The sequence below is a fragment of the Haemaphysalis longicornis genome, unplaced genomic scaffold (assembly GCF_048455015.1).
Source record: "Haemaphysalis longicornis isolate Haplotype H1 unplaced genomic scaffold, Haemaphysalis longicornis Haplotype H1 scaffold_5, whole genome shotgun sequence".
Classification (NCBI taxonomy): Eukaryota; Metazoa; Arthropoda; class Arachnida; order Ixodida; family Ixodidae; genus Haemaphysalis; species Haemaphysalis longicornis.
Window position 1 is genome coordinate 30,658,667 of NW_027526385.1, and position 27,734 is coordinate 30,686,400.

Sequence of the window (27,734 nt, forward strand, 5' to 3'; positions counted from 1 at the left end):
TTTGGGGAAGACACGACCTTTGTAAATTATGACTTGAAGAGTCAAATAAAGGCGGACATTGCAACATACGCAAGCAAATTATGCTCGATACGTGAAGATTAAAATGTATTTGTGTAGACATAAAATGATTCGTTGTGCTTTATTATGAGTGCTGATAGATAACTTTGAAGATTTTTTTATGAGTGTCCTTTACCTGCACGTGCCACTCGTCATTACGCGCGTTTCCCACTTATACAAACACATCATAACAACAAGTGAAACAGAAAGGAAAGCGGTGATTGCGCACGTGGCGAAGCATAGATGATGGCCTCGTCCTCAACCCCATCGTTTCTTCTCCAGCCTCGTGTTGCCTGATTGTGAGTGCCCGGCGCAGAGCTATCGCTCTTCCCTTGAACCGTGGAATATCGGTGTTATGCGAAGCGGAGTGGTCGTTCTCGCTTTGGAGTTTACAAACCTATGGGTGGTGTGCGGCCTGTAGCTTATTGGGTGCTCCAAGGCCTACGCCATATCACAATAGGTGAAAACACGTAAGTTTAGGCAAAATGCACGCTCTTTTGGCTAGGTACTGCTTAGTCCGGACCACCAGACTTCTAAAGGTGGTTTTATAGTTGCCAAGATAGCAGAAAAATAAGTGAAACATTTAAAAAGGCGGTCGAGAAAATTGTGTATTTCGCAAAAGACAAAATAGCACTCTTATTACCCGAAGGTATATAAGAATAAATACTACCATCTTCCAGGTCTTCTGCCCCAAGTAAAGAATGTACCACCAAAGCTTGCTGGCTGTGTGTACATATTTGATGTCTGCCGCCTTATACAAGCAAACAGACCTATATATATATATATATATATATATATATATATATATATATATATATATATATATATATATATATATATATATATATATATATATATATATATATATATATATATATATATATATATATATATATTTATATATATATATATATTGTTCGGATAAAAATGAGGCGCATTTGCGTTATTCACAGAATATGCGATCTTCTAATGCAGCAGCGCATAAACAAACAGTTCGCAAGCTGACCGATCAACCTTCTCCTCTTCTTTCTCGAACCGAGCACCGTCCAGGGTCTCTCGTCGTCTTCGTCGTTTGCCTGTATTTGAAGCGTCACGTAACATGACCCCCCCCCCCCCCCCCGCCGGCGAAAGCACCATCCCGGTGTTGGCTAGGAGTCGGTATCGGCAGGCGTCCGATAGGCCTTGAGGCGAGATACGTGAACAATGTCCGATGAAGGCGACGCTTGGGATGTGTAGGGCAGTAAAGGAGAAACTTCGTACGTGGCATCCGTCACCTGCCGCAGCCACTGATAAGGTCCGGTGTAACGGGGCATCAACTTTGCGGAAAGGCCAACACGGTGAAGAGGCGTCCACAGGAGCACTAGAGAGCCAGGCGGAAAAGACACCGTGTGGTGCTTATCGTCATAACGGGACTTTTGGGCCACCTGGGAATCACACAACCGCGCGCGAGCGACGTTACGTGCCAGCGCAGCCCGCGTAATGGCGTCGTGGGCGTAGGCTGTCGGTGGAGAAGCGGGAGCAGGGAGTAAAGTGTCATTGGCAAAGCTGGTTCTCGACCGTACAACAGATAAAACGGGGAATAGCCGGTGGTATTATGGCATGAAGAGTTATAAGCGAATGTTACATATGGAAGCCCGGCATTCCAGTCTTTGTGGTTAGACGAGACATACATGGCCAGCATTTCGGTGAGTGTTCAACCATTTGTCTGGGGATGGTATGCTGTGGTCAACACGAGCATACGAGCATGGTCAACACGAGCACGAGCGCAGCAGGTCGGCGACGACTTTGGAAAGAAAGGAACGACCACGGTCTGTGAGGAGTTCCCGCGGAGCGCCGTGCTGCAAAATGACGTTTTCTAGGAGGAAGTCGGCGACATCAGTGGTACAGCTTGTTGACAGGGCACGGGTGTTAGCATAGCGGGTCGCGTAATCGGTAGCAACCGCAATCCACCTATTGCCGCACAGCGATGAAGGGAAAGGGCCAAGGAGGTCCAAGCCGACGCGGAAGAATGGTTTGGTCGGAATATCCACGGGCTGAAGGGGACCTGCAGGGAGCACTGACAATTTCTTGCGGCGCTGGCACAAATCGCAAGCGTTGACGTATTGCTTGACCGTCTTATAAAGACCAGGCCAGAAGAATCGGTGGCGGGCGCGGGCATAAGTGCGTGCAACACCGAGATGGCCAGCCAAGGGGACGTCGTGAAGCTGTTGGAGGGCATCTAGGCGCAAATGTTCAGGTACTACAAGGAGGACGTCAGGCCCATCCGAGCGGTAGTTACGACGGTAGAGGACTCCCTCACGGAGGAGGAAAGCTCGTAGCGATGGGTCAGATGGGTCACATTGGAGGCGTTCGATTATTGCGCGCAATGAAGAGTCACGGCGTTGCTCTTCTCCCATCTGTAGGAAATCGGATATTGGCAAGAGGTGGGCATCGTCAGCGGTGTCAGCGGTGTCCGGCGTACCGACGGGGTAACGGGATAGACAGTCGGCGTCTTTGTGCAAATATCAAGACTTGTGAACGACGTTGAAGGTGTACTCTTGTAGTCGTAGTGCCCAACGACCAAGCCGCCCGGTGGAGTCTTTTAAAGACGATACCCAGCAGAGCGCATGGTGGCCTGTGACTACGGTGAAATCGCGACCATATAAGTACGGTCGAAATTTTCCGACAGCCCACACCAGCGCGAGGCACTCGCGTTCCGTGATGGAATAGTTAAGTTCTGCTGGGGACAAGAGCCGGCTTGCGAACGCAATCACCCGCTCGTGACCACACTGGCCTTGGGTGAGCACAGCACCGATGCCATGGCCACTGGCGTCAGTGCGCACCTGCGTGGGAGCAGAAGGGTCGAAGTGGCCCAAGATTGGTGAGCTGGTCAGAGTGTCGACGAGGCGAGAAAAGGTTGCGGCTTGCTCAGGGCCCCAAGCAAATGGAGTATCGTTCTTGGGAAGTTCTGTAAGGGTTTTAGCGATTTCGGCGAAATTTCGGACGAAGCGGCGGAAATAGGAGCACAAACCGACAAAACTGCGCACATTTGTTGCTGAGCGTGGATAGGGAAATTTTAGCACAGCTTCAATCTTGTCGGGGTCAGGTTGCACTCCTTTAGCATCGACCAGGTTGCCGAGGATGGTGATTTTTCGTCGTCCAAACTTGCATTTGGAAGAGATATGTTGAAGTCCGGCTCAGCGAAAAACGGCCAGAACGTCCGACAGTCGCTGGAGGTGGGTCGCAAACGTTGGAGAAAAGACGATACGTCATCAAGATAGCAAAGACAAGTCGACCATTGAAAGGCATGGAGGAGAGAGTCCATCATTCACTCGAACGTTGCTGGGGCATTACAAAGTCCGAATGGGATTACTTTGAATTGGTAGAGTCCGTCCGGTGTGATAAAAGCCGTCTTTTCACGTTCCTTGTCATCGACAGTGATCTGCCAGTAGCCGGAGCGGAGATCAACGGAAGAAAAGTACGCGGCACCATGAAGGCAATCGAGCGCATCGTCGATTCTTGGAAGGTGATAGACATCCTTTTTTGTGATTTTGTTAAGGTGCCGGTAGTCCACGCAGAATCGCCAGGTTCCATCTTTCTTTCTAACCAGGACGACTGGTGACGCCCAAGGACTTGAGGATGGCTCAATGATGTCTCTATCAAGCATTTTGTCCACCTCTTTTTGGATAAAAAGCCGCTCAGCGTGGGACACACGATGCGGCCTTTTGTGCACAGGGCTGGCGTCGCCGGTGTTAATACGATGACGGACGATGGATGTCTGGCCCAAAGGACGATCACAGAAATCGAAGATGTCGCTGTATGACTCCAAAACGCAACGCAGTTCTTGAGCTTGCGTTGGCGTTAAATCAGCTGCAATTATCTTCGAAAGTTCGGCATTCTCCCGCGGAGGAGGCGGGCTGGGTGTTTCAGCATCGACTGGAGGTTCGCCAAAGGTTGCTGAGGAAACTTCGTAATCACGAACCGGCGCCAGCGTGGCTAGCGTCATACCGTGCGGAAGAACCTGTGTACAGAAGCTGAAATTCAGGAAGGGCAACGTGACTTCGTTGTTGGTAACACTAACAACGGTATGAGGTAGGCTCACGCTGTGCGGAAGCAGCACATCAATAATTGGTGACACTACGTAATCACCGTCGAGAGCTGGCGATCTGCACGACAGGGGAACATAAGTTATTGCCCTCGGTGCCAAGCGAATGTGCTTTTTGGAGGAAAGCCTCTCGTCGGGCGCGTCATCGGGTGCTGGCAAAATCGGCATCTCGAGGCGAAGGACACCGGTAGAACAGTCAATGAGGGCGGCGTGCTCAGATAAAACGTCAGGGCCAAGGATGAGGTCATGCGAGCACCGTCCAAGCACCGTGAACAAAACAGTCGTTTGACGACCAGCTACAGTCACACGAGCAGAGCACATTCCCATAACAACAGGTGTCCCTCCATCAGCGACTCGAACAAGATGTGATGTTGGTGGCGTCATAACTTTTCGTAAACGGCGGCGAAGATGAGCACTCATTACAGATAAATGCGCCCCTGTATCGATGAGGGCACTGACAGGAACGCCGTCAACTTCAACGTCCAGTAAATCGGTCCGGGTAGCCGAGGTCAAGAGAGGATTTTCGGGCGTGGTCGGGAATGCAGCATCACCTCCGGAGCTGCATTACCTAGTTTTCCGAAGGACGTCGAGCGTAGTCGGACGTCGGGGATGGGCGGCGAGGCTGTGGTGAGTGGGACTGGTGGCGTTTCGGCGACGGCGAATGGTTGAATCGGGTGGGGGGACTGTTAAAGTTGGTCGGGTTGAGCTCAGGACGGGAAGAGAAGCAGTTCTGCCGGTCATCGGAGTAGCTAAAGGGCGGTCGTTGATTATAGTCGGAGTAACTGTTGCGGAAGAATGGGACCCGGCGGCTGCGACAGTGCCGGGCAATGTGGCCAACTCTCGAGCAATGGAAACAAATTGGTTTATCGTCCGGGGTACGCCACTCATCGGGGTTACGGCGTGGGTAGCGTGGAGGAGGACGTTCGTTGTGGGAACCGGGCGACCTGAACCCTTGTCCGAACAGAGAGCTAAGCGAGCACACAGGGTGAAGGCCCATGTTGGCTATTTGGTCGCGGACAACGGCCTGGATAACGGTAACGGTGTGGAGGTCATTCCGATCGGGCATGTATGACACCGCAGTAGTAGGAGTCATAGCCTCCAGTTCTCGGCGCACGATTTTGGTTATATCCGACGACGATGGAACGGGATCTTGTAGGCAGGGAACACGGGCTTGCAGGTTGCCATCTTCACACGAAGAGGTCGCTGCTGTCTGTGGAAGTCGTGCGAAGTTGTGGGCTATTCGGCGTCCTTTGGCCTCCTCGAACCGCCGACATTCCTTAATGATGTAATTTGCAGTGGCACAGTCTTTCCATATAAGAAGGTGGAATACATTGTCCGCAATGCCCTTCAGTATGTTTCCCACCTTAACGGCCTCCGGCATTGTGCTGTCAGCCTTCGAGCACAGGGCTAAAACGTCCTGGATGTATGCGACGTACGATTCAGGCGACGTCTGGGCGCGCGATGCCAGCTCCTTGCGGGCAGCAACCTGGCGACCAAGAGGCTTTCCGAACACTTCTCGCAGCTTCGTTTTGAAGACTTCCCAGCTGGTCAACTCGGTCTCGTTCGTCTCAAAGCACTTGCGCGCAGGACTCTCCTCTTTCAGATAAAAGATGACTCGCGAGCATGATGGTGGGATCCCATCTGTTGTGAGCGCTAACATGCTCGAAGAGACTGAGCCAGTCGTCCACATCAGTGTCGTCCGCGCCGGTGAATATTCCAGGCTCTCGGAGATGAGACACGATGACGAGGGGGGTCGTCGACGCGGTCGCTCCATCACCAGGCATTGTTACGCGAGGAACGGAGCGTGCACTCCGAAGCTCCGTGGTGGGTTGAGTACGCCCGGGCGAGCGGTACGGGATGAGGTGGTGATACCAACTCCGCAACCTCCACCACAATGTTAGGGTAGAAATGAGGCGTATTTGCGTTATTCACACAATCTGCGATGGTCTAATGCAGCAGCGCCTAAACAAACAGTTCGCAAGCTAACCGATCATCTTTCTCCTCTTCTTTCTCGAACCGAGCACCGTCCAGTGTCTCTCGTCGTCTTCGTCGTTTGCCTGTACTTGTAGCGTCACGTAACAATATATATATATATATATATATATATATATATATATATATATATATATATATATATATATATATATATATATATATATATATATATATATATATATATATATATATATATATTGGGGTGTAGAACCGAACCGAAAACCGGACCTCAACCGGTATTTTTACAGGAACTGAACCGAATAAAGAAATAACGGTTACCGGTTCATGCCGAAACGGTTCGACACTTCGTTGTTGATATTGAACAGCCAATGCGGTTCAGGCCTTGTTTTCTTTTATGAATCATCAACTTCGTACTCGCTCGCGCACTTTCCTTTCCAGACAACTGAAGGCTTTCACTCTCTGTGTAACAACAGGATCAATGAACGAGCACCAATGTAGCAATGGTCTGTGGCTGGTGGAAGCACGAGGGTAGTGCAAGGTGACCAAACGGTATGTCCTTCTTTGCAGCTTGCAGGGGATATAAAACGACTTTGCCCTTCCCTAGGTGCGACTTTATTGGAGCAATCAGGCTGCAGGAGTGCTCCACTGCACAACAGCGAAAGCCCACACCCGATGTGTGCAAAGGTTTTGCATTTGGTAATTTGTTTAAAAGGTCCGACACCGGCAAATTGTTAATGCTTGACAAGCGTGGCCACAGGAGATGCTCAGTGGCTAAGCCGTTTGTTTCTGACCGCAAGTGGCCTTGATCTCCCTTTCTTGCGACCGTTGTTCTGAAGTAGATGGAAATCGAGAACGACCGTTTATTGAGATTTCGATCCACGTTTAATATCACCTCCTGATTAAAATAGGTCGGCCAGCCTGCAACAGAAGCTGCGCCGCGGAGCCGAGATAAAGCAGGGGGCATCAAATACGCCAGTTTTTTTAAATGTTTCCACACGGAAAACAACAAAAAACGAAAAGGCGAATCACGTTGTTTTAAAATATTACGCAAAAAGTAAGTAAAACCGAATATTTAAAAAACACACAAAAACGTGGATATTGCTCTATATTTTTCTTTGCCCTGTATTTCACAAGCCAACGTGTCATCAATGCGAATGAAGTGAGTTCCGTGGTCAGTTCTTGAGGACAGTACAGAGGGCAAGTTCCGTTTTTTACAGATACAAGTAACAACAGATGTGTCAGGGAAAACTGTTAAGGTGCGCACTTACTCCCTTGGGAGTAAGTGCGTAAAAACGCGTGTAGCAAAGCGGTATAACGAATTGTTGATTGGGTCTGAACGCTTTCTCAGACACATGTGACGAGAGACAGACGGCTGCTTCAGAAGTTCTTCTGCGCAACTGTCTCAAAAAAGAGGTCAAAACGTGTGGCACCTGACTACGATATCCCAAATTAATAGAAGAATTGTTGCTGTCATTTTCATGCCGGCGGACGTGTTGACGGTTTTCAGAGCGTACGAGGTCACTAGCACGGCTGTGGCTGGGGCAGTGTTCCGTTGGGGAAATGGCATAATTTATTCCCCGCATGCGGAAAAGAAAACAGTGCCGATCATAACAAGTCAACAGAAGACTGCTGGAATAACTACTGCTTAATCTTTACACCCGAATGGGGAGCACAAAAATAAAATAGACTTCATATTATGCGATAACTCTGGCGTCGTGCAGGATGTGGAAGTGCTCGGAAGGGTAAGGTGTAGTGACCACCGTATGGTAAGATCTCGAATTAGGCTAGATTTAAGGAGGGACCGCAACAAGCTAGTACGTAAGAAGCCGATAAATGAGCTAACAGTAAGACGTAAAGTAGAATAATTCAGGATCGCGCTGCAGAACCGATATTCCGCCCTTAACGAGGAAGCCGAGCTTACGACACAGGAAGCCAGTGACAACCGTACACGCATTCTCACGGAGTGTGCAGTAGAAGTCGGGGGCCCTATAGCTAGATAGGATACTGGTAAACTTTCTCAGGAGACGAAAGATCTAATCACGAAACGGCAAACCATGAGAATCTCTACCGCAGCTGACAGAATAGAACTAGCCGAGCTCTCGAAGTTAATCAATAAGAGTAAGACAGCTGACATACGGAAGTATAATATGGAGAGGATCGAATACGCTGTAAAGAACGGAGGTAGCCTGAAAGCAGTGAAGAGACGTCTTGGCGTGGGGAAGAATCAGATGTATGCACTTAAGGATAAGCAAGGCAATGTCATCACAAATAGGGATAAAATAGTCACAGTGGCCGAGGCGTTCTCTAGGGATCTGTACAGTACCCGGGACATACAGGATAATGCCGAACGAGACAGTAGTTCAGAGGAGATAGACATCCCACCAGTAACGACCGAAGAAGTAAGGAAGGCTCTGAAAGAAATGAAAGGGGGCAAAGCACCTGGTGAGGATCAGATAACAGCAGACCTCTTGAAGGATGGCGGAGAAATTGTACTTGAAAAACTGGCAAACCTGTATACGCAATGCCTAATGACCGCAATGGTACCGGAAAATTGGAAGAGCGTGAACATCATACTAATCTATAAGAAAGGCGACATGAAGGACTTGAAAAATTACAGGCCGATCAGCTTACTGTCAGTCGTCTACAAGGTATTTACCAAGGTAATCGCCAACCAAATCTCTGCAACCTTAGATTTCAGTCAACATAAAGAACAAGCAGGGTTGCGTAAAGGTTATTCGACAATGGACCATATTCACACGATCAATCAGGTGATAGAGAAGTGCGCTGAGTATACTGAACCTCTATATATAGCCTTCATAGATTATGAGAAAGCATTTGACTCGGTCGAAACCCGAGCAGTCATTCAGGCATTACGGAACCAGGGGGTAGATGAGCATTATGTAAGAATACTAGAGGATATCTATAATGGGTCTACAGCTACCATCATCCTCCATAGGGAGAGCCGTGAAATACCTATAAGGAAGGGTATCAGACAAGGAGACACAATCTCTCCAATGTTATTCACAGCATGCTTGCAAGAAGTATTCAGAACGTTGGATTGGGAACAGGTGGGAGTAAGGGTTAATGGAGAATATCTCAGTAACCTCAGATTTGCTGATGACGTTGCCTTGCTAAGTAACTCGGGGGACGAATTGCAAAGCATGCTTTCCGCGCTGGGCGAACAGAGTAGAACTGTGGGCCTGAAAATAATATGCAGAAAACTAAAGTAATGATCAATAACCTCGGGACAGCACAGCAGTTTGAGATAGATGGCGAGGCAGTGGTAGTGGTAAGCGAATATATATACTTAGGCCAAGTTGTGACCCCAGATCCCAACCATGAGGCAGAGATAATTAGATGGATCAGAATGGGGTGGGGTGCATATGGCAGACATTTTCAGATAATGAATAGCAGCCTACCATTGTCGCTGAAGAAGAAAGTGTATGACAGCTGCATCTTACCGGTACTCACCTATGGGGCAGAAACTTGGAGGCTCACTAAGAGGGTTCAACCTAAATTGAGAACGACTCAGCGGGCAATGGAGCGGAAAATGATAGGTGTAACATTAAGGGACAAGAAGAGAGCGGAGTGGGTTAGGGAGCAAACTGGTGTTGAAGACATATTAGTAGAAATTAATAAGAAGAAACGGACGTGCGCAGGGCATGTAATGCGAAGGCAAGATAACCGCTGGTCATTAAGGGTAACAGAGTGGATCCCTCGAGAAGGCAAGCGTTGCAGGGGGCGGCAGAAAGTAAGATGGGCAGATGAGATCAAGAAGTTTGCGGGGATAAATTGGTCACAGTTGGCACAGGACCGAGGTAATTGGAGAATAATGGGAGAGGCCTTTGCCCTGCAGTGGGCGTAGATAGGCTGGTGATGATGATGATGATGATGAATCTTTACACGCGGGGTGTTTACTGCAAAGATTCCAAAATAAAGAATGGTGTCAGTTTTTGTGTGGTACGGCCCTTTTTTCAGGGAACTGCTGTCTGATAAAGTGCGAATTAGGCTTCCTGCATGCCTGTTTGTCGGCGGGTAATAAAATTCCATGTTGTTTCCTTTCGCAAACAGTGTTTTGAAGTTCAACGAACTCCTTTGAACAATCGTAGAGAAATAACCCTGCCACGGTCACTCCAGTTGACGCACGGGGCAAGGACGCAAGATAATTCCCGAGGAAAAGGAGTAGCTCGCCTCCCTCGCAGACAGAGCCAGAGAGAGCCCTATCGCAGCGTAATGTGGTATAAGGTCAGGAGAAGCAATACCGCAGTGATAGCCGGCGACCTTCGTATGTAACAGCACGTGGATGTCTCTTGCGCAAGATCCAAAAGCAAAAGGCGCTGGAGCGCCATTAAGTGGCTGTATAAAGTCGGGCCGGGAAAGCGTGCTTCATTTATCCCGCCCAAGAAAGGACGCTTATTTGGGGCTGAAACGCGGCACTCCAGCCCAAAAGCCCAATATGTGGATCGCTATGAGCAGCATTTGAGGTAAGGTGCGATCACAACGGTGATCCAAAGAACTAGACAGTAATCTCCACTCCTGCTTTCTCGGTATTATTTATTCAACCTCCACGCGGGCAAACAGATCCCGTGTGAATCAGTAAAATGTAGCGCCCTCGAATGTTACACGTATTCACGCCATTTTGGGTTGGCTTTTTATGTGAACGCTTCCGTGGGTCACAAGCTGAAAGAATGTGGCTTTGCAATCTACATGCACATTTCAATTTGGTTGTCCAGCAGCTACGCAATTTTTCTTTCCTTTTCTCCTGGTTGTATTTGCACTTGGTTTTTTAAGCATACTTATAGACCCTGGTGCCAATGGGAATGGTTTAGCAGCCTTCACAAAATTTGGTAATATATTCGTTCGAAGGTGCCTTTGGTAGATGGGTTTGTGTTGATGTGGTTGATCCTTGCAGGCAACAATGTCTGATGACGATATTGTTATCAGCGGCTTTTCGGCTCGCTTTCCTCAAGCGGACAGCCTAAGTGCGTTCGGAGAAAAACTCTGAAGGGGCGATGACTTCTTCACAGACGATGATGCCCGATGGCCCCGAGGTGAGTGAATGTAAGCCGAAAGTGGCCGATAGACGTAGGTGTCATATCTTCCCTGTAGGCAGCACACCAAAGAATCCATCGTGGGCTGCGAAAGCTTAGAGAATAAGAACCCAAAAACACATTTCGGGTAGGTAAAAAAATGAAAATGTATTTTAAACATGTCTAAACGCAGTAAAAGTGTTGTTGGAGTTTATAAAACTAATCCTGTGTTCTGAATTGTTTAAAATAGGCCAAGCAAAGTTTTCTGTTCTGACCGAAGTAATGCTAGTTTTGAAGAGAATGGTTTAAATAAACAGAAGTACATAATTATGGCAACCTCGTCCAACTGCTTAAGTACGGTTAAATAAGTGCCACCTTTCACCATAACGGCGATCCCTCTTTATAGAATAGGCTCTCCTTCACCTTGGACGTTGGGCTGTACAGATTGTTCGTTGCATTGATGGTTGCATTCACCTATGTAAGCTCGTAGTTGTAATATGGGTACCCTGTCCTGCCTGATGTTTTTTTTTTGGGGGGGGGGGGAAGCATTGCCGGAAAATACGATGTTGTGGAAATTTGTGTATTTTGAGGCCCGTTAAAACCTGCGTTGTGCTTGTAAGCTTGTAAGTACGCACGCTCTTAAACCCGCACGTGTTGGTGTACCTGCTAAGACGTGCACCCCTCGTATTTAAAGTGCCCATCCGGTCAGAAACAACAACAAAAAAGTAGCTCAGAAAGTCCGCCTCTTTGGGAACGCGCTCATTTTAACATTCAGAATGATTGGCTCACAGGATAAGAGGAGACAGCTAACATTGTGCGCTGTTATGATTGTCCTGCAGTTGCCCTGCAACGTGTGTCGCTATGCCAGAGGGAAATGCGAATATCCGGCAGAAAATGGTAAACACGATCATGTGTGCCATTCCCTTACCAAATGGAATTACACAAAAAAAATCGTATCATAATAACACGAAGGATGTAATGCCAGAAAAATTCCGTCACGTTCAAAAACTATCAGGAAAGGAAATACAGTTTCAAAAGTATGCAATTGCAGGCACAAATGTAGGTTTTGGACGACTTAACACACTTTTCTGCGACTTCAGTTGTAGACCGTACAGAGCCGCAGCAACTCTTTCCAGCAACGTTTCTTTCCTTTCCTTCGGGCAAGGCCTGAAAGCCCTTGGAAAGCACAGAGTAGCACAGCGTTCTTTAGTCTTCTAGCAGGTTCGCCTTACAAATTTCACTTTCCTTTTGAATGGGACTTTTTAAAAGAATCATCCAATGCCTTTTGTGCTGCAACTGAAAAGAACCCAGCGAATAGCTCAGATATAACCCTACTGATGTCCCCTATTTTCGCAAACAATGCTCAGAACAAAATAGATCGAAAACATTTTTGGGCATATTTATCCGTTATCTTACTGGTTCAAGGCACAATTTTTTCTTTGATCCGTTATGATACGGTCGCTCACTTACTCAACATGCTTTTTCACGGTGTTTTTATCGCCAATATGCTTCAAAAACCAGTTGAAAAAATGTTGCAGTGTCCCTTTAATGGAAGTCCTAATCAGAGATGAATTATTTTTGGAGCTCCATGCAACCATTCTCGTCTCCAGTGGAGGTTGGAAAGGAGCAATTTTTTACAAATAACTGCGAGCGGAAAACTGTATCAATATGCAACAATGCACCTTAGTCGGTGCTCCTTGAGGCCTTCATGAAAGCATTAGGGGATTTTGAAAACTGAACGTAACATACGCAGCCACACTCACGCACCGTTATGCGGCCGCAGTTACTTTGAAGCTCTTCATGCAACCTTCCCCGTCTTTAGTATCGGTTTAAGACGGGATCCCTATTTGCGAAACCATAAAGGGTGTGTCAGATATAAAACAATGCACGTACGTCGGTAGTCCTTACGACTTGCACTAAAGCAATGTAAGCTTTTGAAAATTGCGAATGATCGCAAATTCCCGATTAATGTGGAGTGAATTTATTTCAAATTCGCAGCTTTGATGCTGCTAGGGCGTCAAAATGATATCTTCTCGTTGGTGTGCAAATTGCCAAATGTTTGTAACAGTCGTAGTCTGAACACCGCTTTGCATTTCGCAGTTTTCCCCAGCAGTAAAAATAGAAAAAACAGGTCGTTTGGCCGCACGAACGCACCGCAGCGGAAAAAGCGCAGGCGAATTTAGCGCCATGTAGAACTGGCTGTACTCAGGTACAGGCATCAAGCAAGCAGTGTGGCGTTGACCTTTCAGGTTTCATGGGCCTCCCGGACCGCATGGGCACAATCCGAGACCTTTCCAAGTTCGACGCCCAGTTCTTCGGCGTGTACCCAAAGCAGGCACAAGTGATGGACCCTCAGGTAAGGATCTTGCTGGAGACGTCAGACGAAGCCATCTTTGACGCGGGCTACGATCCGGCTACATTACGTGGACACAAGCATGATAATCAGCTAATCCTAGACAACAACAAAAGTTAAGAATAACCAGCTGAACCGTAGCTCACGCTACGTATATCCTGGCATAGCCGCGTGACTTTCGAAGCCTCAGGGTTACGCCGTGGCCAAGGGACCGTGACAGGCTACACCGTAACGCGTGGCGATATGCTTGGTTCCAGCGAGCGAGCTAGCACGACAAGGCGAACGCCTAAAGTGCTATGCACTTAAAAATATATCATAGGGCACTCCAGTAGTACCTGAAAAGACAAGAACCGCAATGTGTGAAGCGACATGGACACGTAAACATGTTCATGTCCCTTTTAACGTTTTGTAGCAAAACATCCCAAAAACCACCGCATCCCGGCACAAAACAAAGAAACGATTAATCTCTTCTAGTTGATATAAGCGGTAATTATCCGAGCAAGAGATAGACATTCCTTTGTAGCGCAAGTATGTGTTCACTAAGAGTTTTGATGGAAGCAGCTTAAAGGAAATTTTTTTTGCGTCCGTCAAATCCCCACAATATGTTTCACTAGAGACTGCGTTCTTCAGGCGGGAATGAAGAGATCGCACATGTGCCTTCGTGCTGGGGACTTCGGTGCTAGCTCCCCCTGCGCAATAAGTGTTTCCCGCACCTTGGATTTATGCTTTGCAAAACGAGTATTGGTTGATGTTTTTTGCCTTATTACTTATAGTAAATTCGCCGAATCGTCTCCCACTTTTTATAGGCCTCAGATTTTCTACTAGCGTACCAGTCGCGCGGGCAAATGAAGCTCATAGCTCCCGTGAAGCTAACTCAGTGAAGCGTCGTAAGCCAATATACGTATTGCATTTGCGCTAGCGTAGAAATATATTGACTTGAACTTTTTGCAGACTAGGAAAATAAAGCCACATTCTTCCGAACACAATTCTTCTCATGGCTTAGTTTTAACTTTGAGAATGAATTGCGACGACCCGCGGGCGGCCGGCCTAGGGTCGGCGAGCTGCAGTGGGCGCAGTCAAGCAGAGCCTACACGAGTAAACGTCATACGAAACGTCATAGAAAATCGGCAAGGAGGATACAGAGATTAGGACAACACTTTCAAATTAATTTTTCTACTAAGAAAGTCACGTAAACGCCCCTGGAGTGGTCGAAACCTAGTCTACGAACACCAGACTATAATCTCCACAAGTAATCGCGCCATGTTTACAAATCACTTCACCGCCACCTTGAGATAATTGACTGCTATACACAAGGTGATGTCACACTAAACTTTTTTACGCCCTTTTGGCCAAAAAGGGTGTAAAATAATTGAAAAAAGGGTGTTGGGAGGCCCTTACGCCCTTTTTCTTGAATCTCAACACCCTTTTTTGTAGCTTTCCACCCTTTTTGCGTGAAAAAAAGGGTGTTGACCAACCTCACCACCCTTTTTTTTGGAAGGGTGTTGAAAGGGTGGGGAAAAGGTGTTCAGCTCATCATTGATTGAGGTCAGGCATGCAATATAATTTCAAAAAGACATCCCATTGTGCCATCCACCCAACCTCGTCAAAAATGTTCAAAAGCAAAAAAAAAGCTGCCAAATTCAATAAAAAGCAGCGGCAGCACCGACGTTGAAACAGGAAAAAATATCAGCCCTTGCTTATTACGACATCGACAGAATAACACTCCCCCTCCCACTTTTTGTTTTCTACAACCTTGCACCGAGCACAGCACAACCTTGAACTGTGACATCTGTATCATCATTCCGTCGTTCCCTGTTCCTCTCCTGCCCCACCAGCACAATCATAGCCCCCTCTGACAACAGTCATTCTCGTCACTCAGTGGAGTTATAAAGTACTAGCAATCACAATTTTATTCCATTCTTATTGTTAGCGACCGTAAATATTGTGTACAAATGCAATAAACAGACCACCTAGTTTCTCCTACAGAAACAACGTTGGAGAACAAGGCAGATATCAAAAGAAAACAAAAGTTGGGAATGGAGGGGGCATGAAGTCGGGCGCTAAATAAACAGACGCCAAATAATAATACGATTACTTACACTAGAACACTGCCAAATTTCATTGCGCAGTGTTATCTTACTATCTGCTGCTTTTTTTAACGTTCAAATGGAGCGCCAAAAAACTCAGTCCGCGTTTTGTGTTTGTAAACTTTAAAAATCTAAGCTTCTTTATTATATTGCACACAAAAAATAATAATTTACTGTTGTAGTCAGTAAAAGAGGCAATTATTTATTGTTGTCGTTTTAATTTCTTTACGCAACTCCCTGTCAACGGCCGAAACCCTGAGTACGGCGCGCGGCGGCGTGGCCGGATTCCGGAACAGATACCCCGTGACCCTCCATGCCGTGACCCGTCTTTCATGGATTGTTGACTGTGGTGTGCAGTTACACAAGCGCAGTTATTATGATTAATTGGACACCTCGTCGTCTTCGGTTATGTCTGTCGTGTTCGACTTCGCGATGAAGTATTTGAGAACAACTTTGCCACCTGAAGACGGCTAAATTCGTTCGGCGCTTGCCCCTGAACGTCGCTCGCTCTTCTGCTTCGTTTCCTGCAGGTAAGCTGTCTCGACACATTTGCCGCCTTTCTTTTCACTGGATGCCGTTTGTAGCTGTCAGCGCCGCTTTAAGGATTCGTTAACAGGAGCCCGCGTGTGTGAATTGTTTAACTGAACTAGCTAGGTTGAACCTTGAGGGCTCGTCTTTATAAAGGCGATGTGCGAAAGAACATTGTGGTGCTTGCATTGAGCGCTGAACGCACTGGCGCTCAGTAACGCAGTGGCGCTCGGTAGCTCAGTAACGTTTCCCATTCCGCAGCACTACATTGAACAGCTTCAGAGTTCACCACTGCAGACCACGTCTTACGCGTAGTTTATCAGAACACGGGCGGCTACTCCTCTAAACTGTGCTGCGCAGCGTTTACGGCTTCGTTAATCACCGCTGTCATTTGTGCCGTGTTGGGAATGGCGAGGGAGAATCGTTTGCGAGCGAATGTGCGCGCCCCGCAAGCTTCGTTGCGTTTGCGGCGAGCCACCTCACCATGTGTACGGTGCCGCTGTACGCGGGCATATTTTGGCTGAATATTGTGTTGCCCGAGTTGTAACATTCGTGCACCCAATAATTTCCATTCTTGCCTGTGTGGTAATCATGTGTCATCCTGTTTTAGACCTCTGGACGGTCTGAGCACATCACGTCCCTCCATTCAACCGGACAAGAGCCACAAGCATTGTCAACAGTGTTTGGCCGCCAGAACGTAAGTTTTCAAACACAGTTTTGGTAGCACAGTGGGCTACCATACTTCAATAATGTTCGATCACTTGAATGTACAAGTTCCCTCGTACAAGCCAGGAATTTTTTTTGGGGGGAGGGGGGGGGGTGTGGTCGACCAAAAAATGGGACGGGGAAATATGTAGGCAAGGCATCTTGCGCGTTGTTTTGCAAACGAAGCTTGAAATAACTGACTTTAACATGCGATTTGTGTATGCTCAACACTACCTGTAAAGCCCACCTTAAAGGAGAGCCATGAAGACAAAATACAAGTTGGGTTTATTAGAAAGACTGCTTAGTCCTGATAACAATGATCCCAATATCATCGCAATCTTCGAAAAAATAACGGAGATATTAAGGAAAACGTTTGAAGCAGTCGCGACCCCCTAGCCAATTTCCCGCAACTTATTTATGACGTCACGGAACCTTGTTTGTGCGATTGGCGGCCGTCTAACTGACCTGTCGCGACGGCACATGACTGGACGTCTGTAATCCGGCCTCTAGTTTCATTTGACCGCATCACTTGAACGTTAACGTGCAGTTAAGGCACTGAAAATTATGTTTTATTGTGGGCCTGTATGACGTCATTCTTGCTCATAACACGTCACTGTGGCGCAAAATTTGAAAGTTTTTAAATATTTCTTGCTTTTTTTTCGTTAAAAAACATATTTTGCGGCTCTAATGGAGCTGAGTGACATACTGAATCCTAGTTCTTTCAAATTAAACGAAGTTGTATTTTCTCTTCATGGCTCCTTTAAGGAGCTTAGATGGTGATGATAGTGATGATCAGCTAAATTGCTGTTCGCTGGTCTATGGGCAGACTACGGGCGATTCATTCGTCCGCAGAGCAGGTGGTTAGGCGGACCCGCGCTCGTGAGTGTGATCATGAGCGCGCTCGTGAGTGGCGCGCGGACCCCGAAGTTCGTCAGGCGGAAGTGGAGGCCAACACTGAATGTTTACTATCAAGATTCTCGTGTTTTAGAAAAGGGACTATTAAGTTTTCTTGTCAGCTATGAAGTACAGTCGAGCACGATTTGAAGGTTATCGAGCGGCCAAGCATGCCACCAGCCCACGGTTTCGTTTCGGAAACATGAAAATCGAGATTTCACACTCTTCGCTCCCTTGTTGGCTGTTCCATGATACAACAATGGCCTGCATGACTGACTTGCCACCCTTTGGGTTTCAAGCTGTACAGGGCCGTCCACGCTAGGTGCGAACACGGCGCAGCGTGACCTTGCTCCGCGGAGCGCCAGCGCACAATCCGCGGCCGCGCATCGAAGCTAAGCGGCGCAGGCGCACAGGGGCTTGGAGGTGGGGCTTCGTGTCGTCTGCTACCGCGGGAGAGCGCCGTGCCTGCTTTGTTGTGAAGCACGCCTAACTGTAGGCTTGCCTGCAGCGTCTAAGCGCGCTGCGACAGCATTGCGGGAAAGCGCACTTTCCTTACTGCGGCGCGTTGTGTAGTTTATGCCTACGAGAACCCACAGCTTCCGCATTTCAGTTCCGCGGTGCAGGTTAAATGCAAGTATTGTTGCAAACATTTCAGGACTGGCTTGGTTTGGTTCAATGAGAGACGCTGTATAGAACGGCATCGTATAATTTCGGCCACTAGGATTTATTTATTGCTCACTGGCATTACGCAGAACATAATTGTCTGTGCATTTCGCCTCCGTGGAATTTCGGTCACAGCGGCTGGGTTTCGATCTGCCGAATTTCTTCCAGATGTGTATTGGCTTTTTTCAAACATATGAATATCGCGCATCGTCGAGATGGTTCAAGCAGTCGCCCAGCCAGGAAGTCACGCCCCCAGCACAATCGTCTACTCTACGGTCGAATCCTGGACCGGTCCCACTCTAGTGTGCTAAATTATAATGCATACGTCATTGGTTGCGCTCCCTACATGGCTAGTTATTTGGAGAAAGCGGCCCCTCCCTTTGTTGCCACCTGTGCGCATCCTCCTTTATGGTAAGACCCGTACTTCCTCGCGACTCCTTGAACCATCTCAACGATGCGCGATATTCATATGTTTGAAAAAAGCCAATACACATCTGGAAGAAATTCGGCAGATCGAAACCCAGCCGCTGTGACCGAAATTCCATGGAGGCGAAATGCACAGACAATTATGTTCTGCGTAATGCCAGTGAGCATTAAATAAATCCTAGTGGCCGAAATTATACGATGCCGTTCTATACAGCGTCTCTCATTGAACCAAACCAAGCCGCCAGTCCTGAAATGTTTGCAACAATACTTGCATTTAACCTGCACCGCGGAACTGAAAAGCGGAAGCTGTGGGTTCTCGTACGCAGAAACTACACAACGCGCCGTAGTAAGGAAAGTGCGCTTTCCCGCAACGCCGTCGCAGCGCGCTTAGACGCTACAAGCAAGCCTACAGTTAGGCGTGCTTCACAGCAAAGCAGGCACGGCGCTCTCCCGCTCTAGCAGACTACACGAAGCCCCGCCTCCAAGCCCCTGTGCGCCTGCGCCGCTTAGCTTCGATGCGCGGCCGTGGATTGTGCGCTGGCGCTCCGCTGAGCGAGGCCACGCTGCGCCGTGTTCGCACCTAGCGTGGACGGCCCTGTACATTCGTTGTTATCAAGCACAGACTTGGACTTGGTTGCCCTTTATCTACACCAATGATAACGAAACTTGCATGGAATATTTGATAAAGCTGTTGTTCTTCCTTCTTCCTGCTTCGTTTGAAAGAGTAGCTTTCCCGCGACAACCTCCGAATCGCAGTGGACTGTACAGTCGGTAAAACGCTTGTCTATAACAGCGATTTCAACTTCAACCAGCTACATCCGAAAACTTCCGAAACGTACTCGTTCCAAACATGTCGGAGGCAAAAGCGAAGGGCTAAGACTTCAGAATTCCGCAGTAGTTTTATTCAAATCCCGCTCCGGCGGGGCAGAATAGGCCTGAGAGTACGAAAGCTGTGTTATAGACAAGCCTTTTACCGGCTGTACATGCGGCGCATTCGTATATTATGGTGGTGAAACTAGCAAATGTGCGTCTTCGTTCTTAAGTAATCGCCTTTTGTTATTTTTTGTGCTAGTAGCGCGAGTAGTAAACTTTCGCTAAGCGGAACACCTTATTGCACTGCTGTTGAATGTTGAGCTTGTTGCACGTTTCTTAAATTTCATTATATTTCTATCTGTTAAATCGAAACAGACATGGCTTCAGTAAAACTCCTGTTAAGCAAATACAGAATGCTGATTCTAACCAAGAGGGAGGTCAAGGAAACTGGAATAGTGCCAAAAAAACAAAGCTCCGCATTAGGGAGAATTGTGTAGTTTTGTTGATGTGGAGGAAATACAAGATGGGCAGAGCAATGCTTTTTATGCAGCAGAAATTATGGATCTGCAATAGTCAATGAAATGCGATGTCGGTAGAAAAGTAAACATATCAAGGATTGATAGTTGACTGAACAAAATACAGCGACGTGCTCTGTCATGTGATTATACTTTGTACCAGTGTAAAGACAAGGAATCACACGCTCCCGACAACATGTAAGCCTATATGAGGCTTTTCCTGCTGTTCTGCCATTCCCCGGCCGTGCTGTTCCGCCATTGAAACAGTGGGGCTGTTTCGATTGGCTCGTGGCAGGTTCCCAGCGCTTGTCGGTGTATCCGGCGCGAAATGCAGCCGGGCTGCATATGTTGACAGGTACAGCATCTGGAGCGGGCGCAGGGATCAGACGTTGACATAGCCTTTGTTTTCAGCTTTATATGAGCAAGAATGTCCTTAAAACTGCAGGTTCCTTTATATGAGCAAGAATGTCCTTAAAACTGCAGGTTCCGCGCCTGCAGGTGACTTCAGGTGGTTTTTCAGGCTGCTTAAACCGCAGCCCAGCAGTTATCTTCTTGGATGTTCTTTTCCCCGGGGCTTCTTCTCCAAGCCGCAGTAGCGCTGAGGATCTGATCCCGGGTATCCTCAACCGACAAACTCAGCCTCTGATACAAAACTGTACATTTATTTACAGCCCGGCGGGCGAATAAAAAACAGTGCTCAGGCGGAGCTCGAAGACGACGGGCCGAGCTCTCCTGCGCCCGGACCACGTCTCCCGATGTCGTCTCCTTGTCTTCATCTTCCCTCCACCCTGACGCTGGGGGCTAGGGAAGAGGGAAAAGCGAGTCCTTCGTGGGGGTCCAACCCCATGTGGTGGCCATTAGCGCATCCGGTGCGAGCAAGCGTGACCTTCCTCGGGATGCGCGGAGTTTCAAGGCGCCAAGCGACACGTGTGTTCAATTTCTGTGCCGCTCGTCCCGGGGCCCGCGCCAGTTCGTGCGTCGAAGCGCGCGACACCTCCACCGCCACTGTGAAACATACCTTCAGGAATGTTTCACACACGAAACACACACCACACACACATTTGGCCCGTGCACCATCGTTCCTTCAGTTGACGACACAACAATCAGCACGGCCAGTGCCTCTTGACCCTGGCTGCAGGTCACCATGACAAATTAGGCACAATCCTCACATAGCTTATTCAGAGCGAGCGGCCTTTAGAATGCGATACGCACCGGCCGTCGTCGTCCGAAAACGCCCTTGCCATGCGCTGCACACCCTCACACAACAGTATCAGGGGCCCCTCTCTTCCTCGCTCGGGAAGGGACCACTGCTGGGTCGTCAGCATGCGTTGGAGCCACTCTGCACTGAGGTGAAGCTGACTGACGCTTGCGCCTCTTTCCAGGCGAACCCTCTGGTTCGGCCGCTTCTGACCCACCGTACGCGCAAGAGGTGTCATTCTCTATGACACACCTTTGGTCAGGGTAAGCAGCAGAGGGCTGCTTCGTGGGCACGTTAACGCGGTCATGCAATGCCGGAGAGGCTATCTCTTCAGTCACTGCAGTTCTACCTGCAACTGCCTGGGGCTGCGTTACATGAGCGGCCGTACCCTGATTTGCACTTCCCTCTCTCAATTCGCTGGAGCTCCCCATGGCGATCATATTTTCGGGACTCGACATTCGGGGACCTCCAGAAACACACGATGCAGTGTGCGCGACACCAACTGCATCCGATTCTTCACGCGATTCCCGTGCTGCCGCATCCTGCAAAGCTACTGGCCGCTCGGCCACGCTCCCAGGATGTTCTCTGTCTCCGCACGGTGGGATGACAGGCTCACGTTCAGCTGAAGCCAGTCTCTGCCCCTTCAGAACGGCTGATTTAAGAACCTCATAGTTCTTCCGCTCCTTAATGTGCGAACCCTCGCGTTCGGCCGCTACTGAACCACCGTTCGCGCGCGAAGCGCCGTTCTCTACCACACACCGTTGTGTGACGCAAGGAGTAGAGAGGGGCTCATCGGTCACATGAATTAGAACATGCGATGCAGCTGAGGCTGTTTCTCTGGCTATCAGCTTTTTCACGGGCATGCCCACACTCCTTCGACGCACGAACTGGCGCGGGCCCCGGGACGAGCGGCACAGAAATTGAACGCACGTGTCGCTCGGCGCCTTGAAACTCCGCGCATCCCGAGGAAGGTCGCGCCTGCTCGCACCGGATGCGCTAGTGGCCACCACATGGGGTTGGACCCCCACGAAGGACTCGCTTTTCCCTCTTCCCTGGCCCCCAGCGTCAGGGTGGAGGGAATATGAAGACAATTAGACGAGAGAGACGCGGTCCGGGCACAGGAGAGCTCGGCCCGTCGTCTTCGAGCTCCGCCTGAGCACTGTTTTTTAGCCGCCCACTGGGCTGTAAATAAATGTACAGTTTTGATCGGAGGCTGAGTTTGTCGGTTGGAGATACCCGGGGTGAGATCTCAGCGCTGCAGCGGCTTGGAGGAGAAGCCCCGGGGAAAAGAACATCCAAGAAGATAACTGGCGCAGTCGACAGGATCTTCAACAGCGACGACTCAGCCAGCCGGCGGGCGAGATGGAGCAGGCGGAGAAGTCACGGCCTGCTGAACGGGATCGGCGGGAGCAGCGAGCTCGTCAGCCTGGTGGAGAAGCGGCTCGACCGGCGCTCAGCGGACTTCTCAACGGAGAGCGGCAGCCTGCTGAACGAGATCTGCAGGAGCAGCGAGCTCGCCACCCAGGTGGAGAAGCGGCTCGAGCGGCGCTCAACGGACGTCTCAACGGAGACCGAGGCAATCTCTGCGGCCTGCTGAGCAGCGGAGAAGCAGCTTGGCGAGCGGTCAGTGGAGGCATCAGCAGCCCACTGAAGGAGAAGCGGCAGGCGAGAAGTCGGCGGGCGATTGTTTGTTGGACACCTCGGCGGAAGGAGCGGTGCATAAATGGATAACCCATCTGCACCGGTGCGGCATCTCTACAGGCGCCGAGCTATACAGGTCAGTGCCTCGTTTGATGCTGGGTCTGCGGTTCACCATGACATCTAGCGGCTATCTAGGTGTAGCCGCGAGATAATGATGAGGATTAGGAAGCGTGCATGAACGTTGCAGGGACAGCAAGCATTGCAATGTCGTTCGCTGAGCAGAAGGCGCTATTGCTGGCGAAATTGAGAATCGCTGAGGCAGAGTTAGCAGTGGAACGTTCGAAGAGTGGACGTTTCAAGAGAGCTAACAACGTTCCTACCTCACCGATTGCTCAAACAGTAATGTTCAGCACTCGGGGAGAGAGTGAACTGGGGTGCTCCGGTACGCCGAAAGATGCGCTGGGTGGAACCCATTCACTGGGCGCGCGTAGTCCTCCTGTTTCGCGGGATCCGCCACGATCAGAGTCACGTGGGAAAGGCGAAGATAGGATAGTGGCGCACGTTTCTTCGTGGGCGTTGAGATTTTCTGCAACCGGGGAGCAGGATAGTGAAGCATCCCGCTTAGAGAATTTCACCGAAATAAAGATGGAGGTGAAGGAAGGTGTTACGCGCGAGGCTGCGTTGGTAAATGACAGGCAGTCAAAGTTGAATGAGAGTGTGCGCATGCCCGTGATGAAGCTGATGGCAAGAGAGAAAGGCTCCGCAGCGTCGCATGTTATTGTTCATGTTGCCGATGAGCCCCTCGCTACTCCTTGCTTCACACAACGTTGTGTGGTAGAGAACGGCGCTTTGTGCGCGCACAGGGGTGCAGTAGCGGCCGAACACGAGGGTTCGCTCAGGAAGGAGGGGAAGAACTATGAAGTTCTTAAATCAGCCGTTGTGAAGGGGCTGGTTTCAGTCGAGCGTGAGCCCGTTGTCACCGCGTTCAGAGAGGGAGAACGTTCCGGGAGCGTGGGCGAGCGGCCAGTTGCATTGCAGGATGCAGCAGCACGGGAATCGCGCGAGGAATCGGATGCAGTTGGTGTCACGCACACTGTATCTTGTGTTTCTCGAGATACCCAAATGTCGAGTACCGACAATGTGATTGCCATAGGGAGCTCCAGCGAATTCAGCGAGGAAAGTGTAAATCAGGGTACGGCCGCTCATGTAATGCAGCCCAGGGCAGTTACAGGTAGGTCTGTAGGAGTGGCTGAAGAGATAGCCCCTACAGCATTTCATGTCAGCGTTGACGTAGCCGCTAAGCAGTCCTCTCCTGCTTACGCTGACCAACGGTGCGTAGTGGAGCACGGCGCTCCGAGCGCAGAAGCGGCCGAACCCGAGGGTTCGCCTAGAAAGAGGCGAAAGCGTCAGTCAGCTTCACCTCAGTGCAGAGTGGCTTCAACGCATGGTGACGAGCCAGCAGTGGTCCCTTCCCGAGCGAGGAAGCGAGGAGGAGAGGGGCCCATGATACTGTTGTGTGAGGGTGTGCGGCGCATGGCAAGGGCGTTTTCAAACGACGACGGCCGGTGCGTACCGCATTCTAAAGGCCGCTCGCTCTGAATGAGCTATGTGAGGATTGTGCCTAATTTGTCATGGTGACCTGCAGCCAGGGTCAAGGGGCACTGGCCGTGCTCATTGTTGTGTCGCCAATTGAAGGAACAATGGAGCACGCTCGCAAAGTGTGTGTGGTGTGTGTAACATTCCTGAAGTTATGTTTCACAGTGGCGGTGGAGGTGTCGGGCGCTTCGACGCAGGAACTGGCGCGGGCCCTGGGACGAGCAGCACAGAAATTGAACGCACGTGTCGTGTCACGCGGCGCCTTGAAACTTCGAGGAGGGTCGCGCCTGCTCGCACCGGATGCGCTAATGGCCACCACATGGGGTTCCCACGAAGGACTCGCTTTTCCCTCTTCCGTGGCTCCCAGCGTCAGGGTGGAGGGAATATGAAGACAAGGAGACGAGAGAGACGCGGTCCGGGCACAGGAGAGCTCGGCCCGTCGTCTTCGAGCTCCGCCTGAGCGCTGTTTTTTAGCCGCCCACTGGGCTGTAAATAAATGTATAGTTTTGATCGGAGGCTGAGTTTGTCGGTTGGAGATACCCGGGGTGAGATCCTCAGCGCTGCAGCGGCTTGGAGGAGAAGCCCCGGGGAAAAGAACACCCACAAAGATAACTCCAGCCTTGACATAAAACATTATGAAGGGGGGGGGGGGGGGGCACCGGGACCCCCCCTCCCTTCCCCCCCCCCCCCCCGGCGTGTGCTTATTCTTTCTCTTTCATCCACCACATTCGAGTCATCACGTTGATTTGGGAATGCTGGAATCCAGCATATGCTGGCAAGATACGAGCGCTTGAACACAACCCACTTGCCCGCAATGAGTTTTCAAAGATCTCCACCACCTGAAGGTACTGAAGTGAGATGTAAGCAGTGCCTGAAAACCATACCAGATAAGGGTACCAAATCATAGTTATGGGTCTTTCTCGCCCATTTTAGTGTTTTGAACGAAAAAAGTGCCATTTAAAGGTGACACGTCGTTCCCTGCCGATTTTTGATGCCTGATTAAGTTTGTGGGCATAAATTTAGCAGCTTTCTCACATGTCTAACGTGTATGTGTGCTTGTTAGGAGTGAAGTAGGTAAAAATTTAAAGGTTTGATTGTAGTTGTGTATAGATTACCTACATTTTTTTCATTCCTAGAAAAGAAAAATTGAGGTAACCCTGCCAATTGTTCTGCATTGCTGCGTTTTATTATGCTTGTATGATTCGTAGAACCTGCAGGAGTTCAGCTGCTTGTTAACGGAAAAATGAACAGTGGTACAAAAAAAAGTGCATCTACTAAAAAAATCTTCACAATCGCAGGATGCCAACGGTCCACCTACCAACTTGCGTCCTGCATTGTTTCTGCTGGCTGGAGCGGCGCATGGAGCATTTTTCAACTTCTCGAAGTTTGTGATCAAGCGCTGCCCCAAGTGAAGGATGCCGCAGAGGGATCTTCGGTTTTAATGCCACAATTTCATGTGCTTAGCACTTACTCGTAAGGCATTTTAAATAGGGGTGTGCGAATATTCGAAACTTCGAATATTCGATTCGAATTTTTTGGTATTCGATTCGATTCGAACGACACTTATATTGTTCGAAATATTCGAACCACCCAAAACTAAAAAAAAAAAAAAATTCAGAGCGTGTCTGTATCGGTGTTTATTTACAGTGGACTCTCGATGATACGATTCTGGGGGTGCGAATTTCGGGATCATACGAATTTCCGGAAAATCCCGGCGAAATTGCATCGTTTGCAATGGGAAAAATTTCGGCTGTTACGAACGGACCTGCGCGGCCCGGCGGAAGATACGAACGAGCCGGCGAGGCACCCGACTGCCGAACGAGCAAGTGACGGCTCTCGCTCCCCTGTTTGTCACTCTTTCTCCAGAAACGGCCGGGCTGTTGTTTTCTGCTCGCGAAAACGCTCTGCGCACGCCCAACGCGCTGACACCGCCGCGAAACTGGCGAAACCACCCCCACGCTGCGCGCGGCGCGGCCGGCGGCGTCAACATGGCGTCGGCTCCAGCCGCGAAGTGGCGCGGGCGCTCGAGCGACCGCTTCTAACCGCTCTTTAAAATGCGGCTCAAGGGAGACACGAAGTTGCTTGTGCGGTAAAGGAGCTGATAATGCATGCGAAAACGGTACTATAAAACATCATCCGCGCCGCTAGTGAAAGCGCCCATAAAATATTTGCCGGGGTACTAAGCCTAACCATCTCCGGCGGAGCCAAGCCGGCTGTCTTGATCTCATCGCAAGTAGTCAGGCTCCTCCATTCTGCCGCGCGCGTCGTGCGTCATTTTCTGACCGAGGTAGGCGCTACCGCGGGCGCGAAATCGTCGATGTGGGCGTGAAAATACAGCGCTCGCAGAGCCGAGGCGAGCGAATCGCGTGCAAAAACGCACCATGCGGTTCACGCTTGGCTGTTGCGGCGTTAGCGGCGTGTAGCGAGCTTGGGCACAGCGAGTGAGGAGACGAGCGCGAAGCTTTACGTGCTCCAGAAAGGACTGCTTTGCGACACGGGGGTTAAAAAAAGCAGAAAAAATCACGAATTTCTTCACGCGAAAGTAGGAAAAGAAATAAACGAAAACTTTTTTCAGCGCTAAATTTTTTGGTCTGTGTTGATTCATACGAATTTCGGATGATACGAATATTTTTCGCAGTCCTGCGAGATTAGTATCATCAAGATTTTACTGTATCAGCGCGCGGCAATGTGCACGGGCTCGGGCATGCCAGCTACTAGTGTCTCAAGTGAGCGGCTGTTTTCGATATCTGGTAAAGTGGTGAGGTTGTCACTGCTCCCCGAACATGTCGAGCAGTTAACCTTTCTCCATGTTAACATTTAAGTGAGTGCAGACCTTAATCTGTTGAGTGCAATGGTATTGTGTAATTCCTAATTTTACTTTGTGTGATTTGTTGTGCAATAAAGTTGCAGTTTTTGTGTCTCTAGGTGGTGAAAACATTAATTTTACAAAAAACAATAAGTATTCGTATTCGAAAAATATTCGAAAAATATTCGATTCGATTCGAACTTTGTTTTTATTATTCGAATTCGCTTCGAAATTTAAAAATTGATATTCGCACACCCCTAGATTTCATCATCCCAGAGGATATGTTACCTTCGTCTTGGGTGGAATGTGGCTGCAATCAGGTTATTTGTGACAGAAACAAGTGAACCACGTGGTGAGAGTCATTGAGGCCCTGTTGATTGCG

General features: G+C 49.3%; 2 protein-coding genes and 1 long non-coding RNA gene across 5 annotated transcripts in view; 2 read left to right on the forward strand and 1 right to left on the reverse strand.

The window, feature by feature from the left end:
• Window positions 1–27,734, reverse strand: part of LOC144138025 (uncharacterized) — a 490,339-nt gene that overhangs the window by 167,621 nt on the left and 294,984 nt on the right. The gene's annotated exons all lie outside the window — the stretch shown is intronic.
• LOC144139137 (uncharacterized) lies at window positions 10,459–14,164 on the forward strand. The gene is made up of 3 exons (XR_013316067.1): window positions 10,459–10,581; window positions 11,010–11,148; window positions 13,377–14,164. It is a non-coding gene; the product is annotated as an uncharacterized LOC144139137 (long non-coding RNA).
• On the forward strand, window positions 15,191–26,030 carry LOC144138019 (uncharacterized). Of its 3 annotated transcripts, XM_077670056.1 has the most exons (4): window positions 15,191–16,097; window positions 16,706–16,792; window positions 22,633–23,086; window positions 25,845–26,030. In XM_077670056.1, the coding sequence occupies exon 3, from the start codon at window positions 22,672–22,674 to the stop codon at window positions 23,038–23,040; it is 369 nt and encodes a 122-aa protein (XP_077526182.1). In that variant the 5' UTR covers window positions 15,191–16,097; window positions 16,706–16,792; window positions 22,633–22,671; the 3' UTR covers window positions 23,041–23,086; window positions 25,845–26,030. The 3 variants fall into 3 exon arrangements, 1 of the variants encoding a protein (XP_077526182.1); XR_013315802.1 differs by lacking the exons at window positions 22,633–23,086; window positions 25,845–26,030 and adding an exon at window positions 20,595–20,691 and having other exon boundaries at window positions 15,222–16,097; XR_013315801.1 differs by lacking the exon at window positions 22,633–23,086 and having other exon boundaries at window positions 15,849–16,097.

Bases quoted from the DNA above. Each gene is read 5' to 3' on its own strand.
- LOC144138019 (XM_077670056.1), top strand. From the start codon at position 22,672: ATGGAGCAGGCGGAGAAGTCACGGCCTGCTGAACGGGATCGGCGGGAG.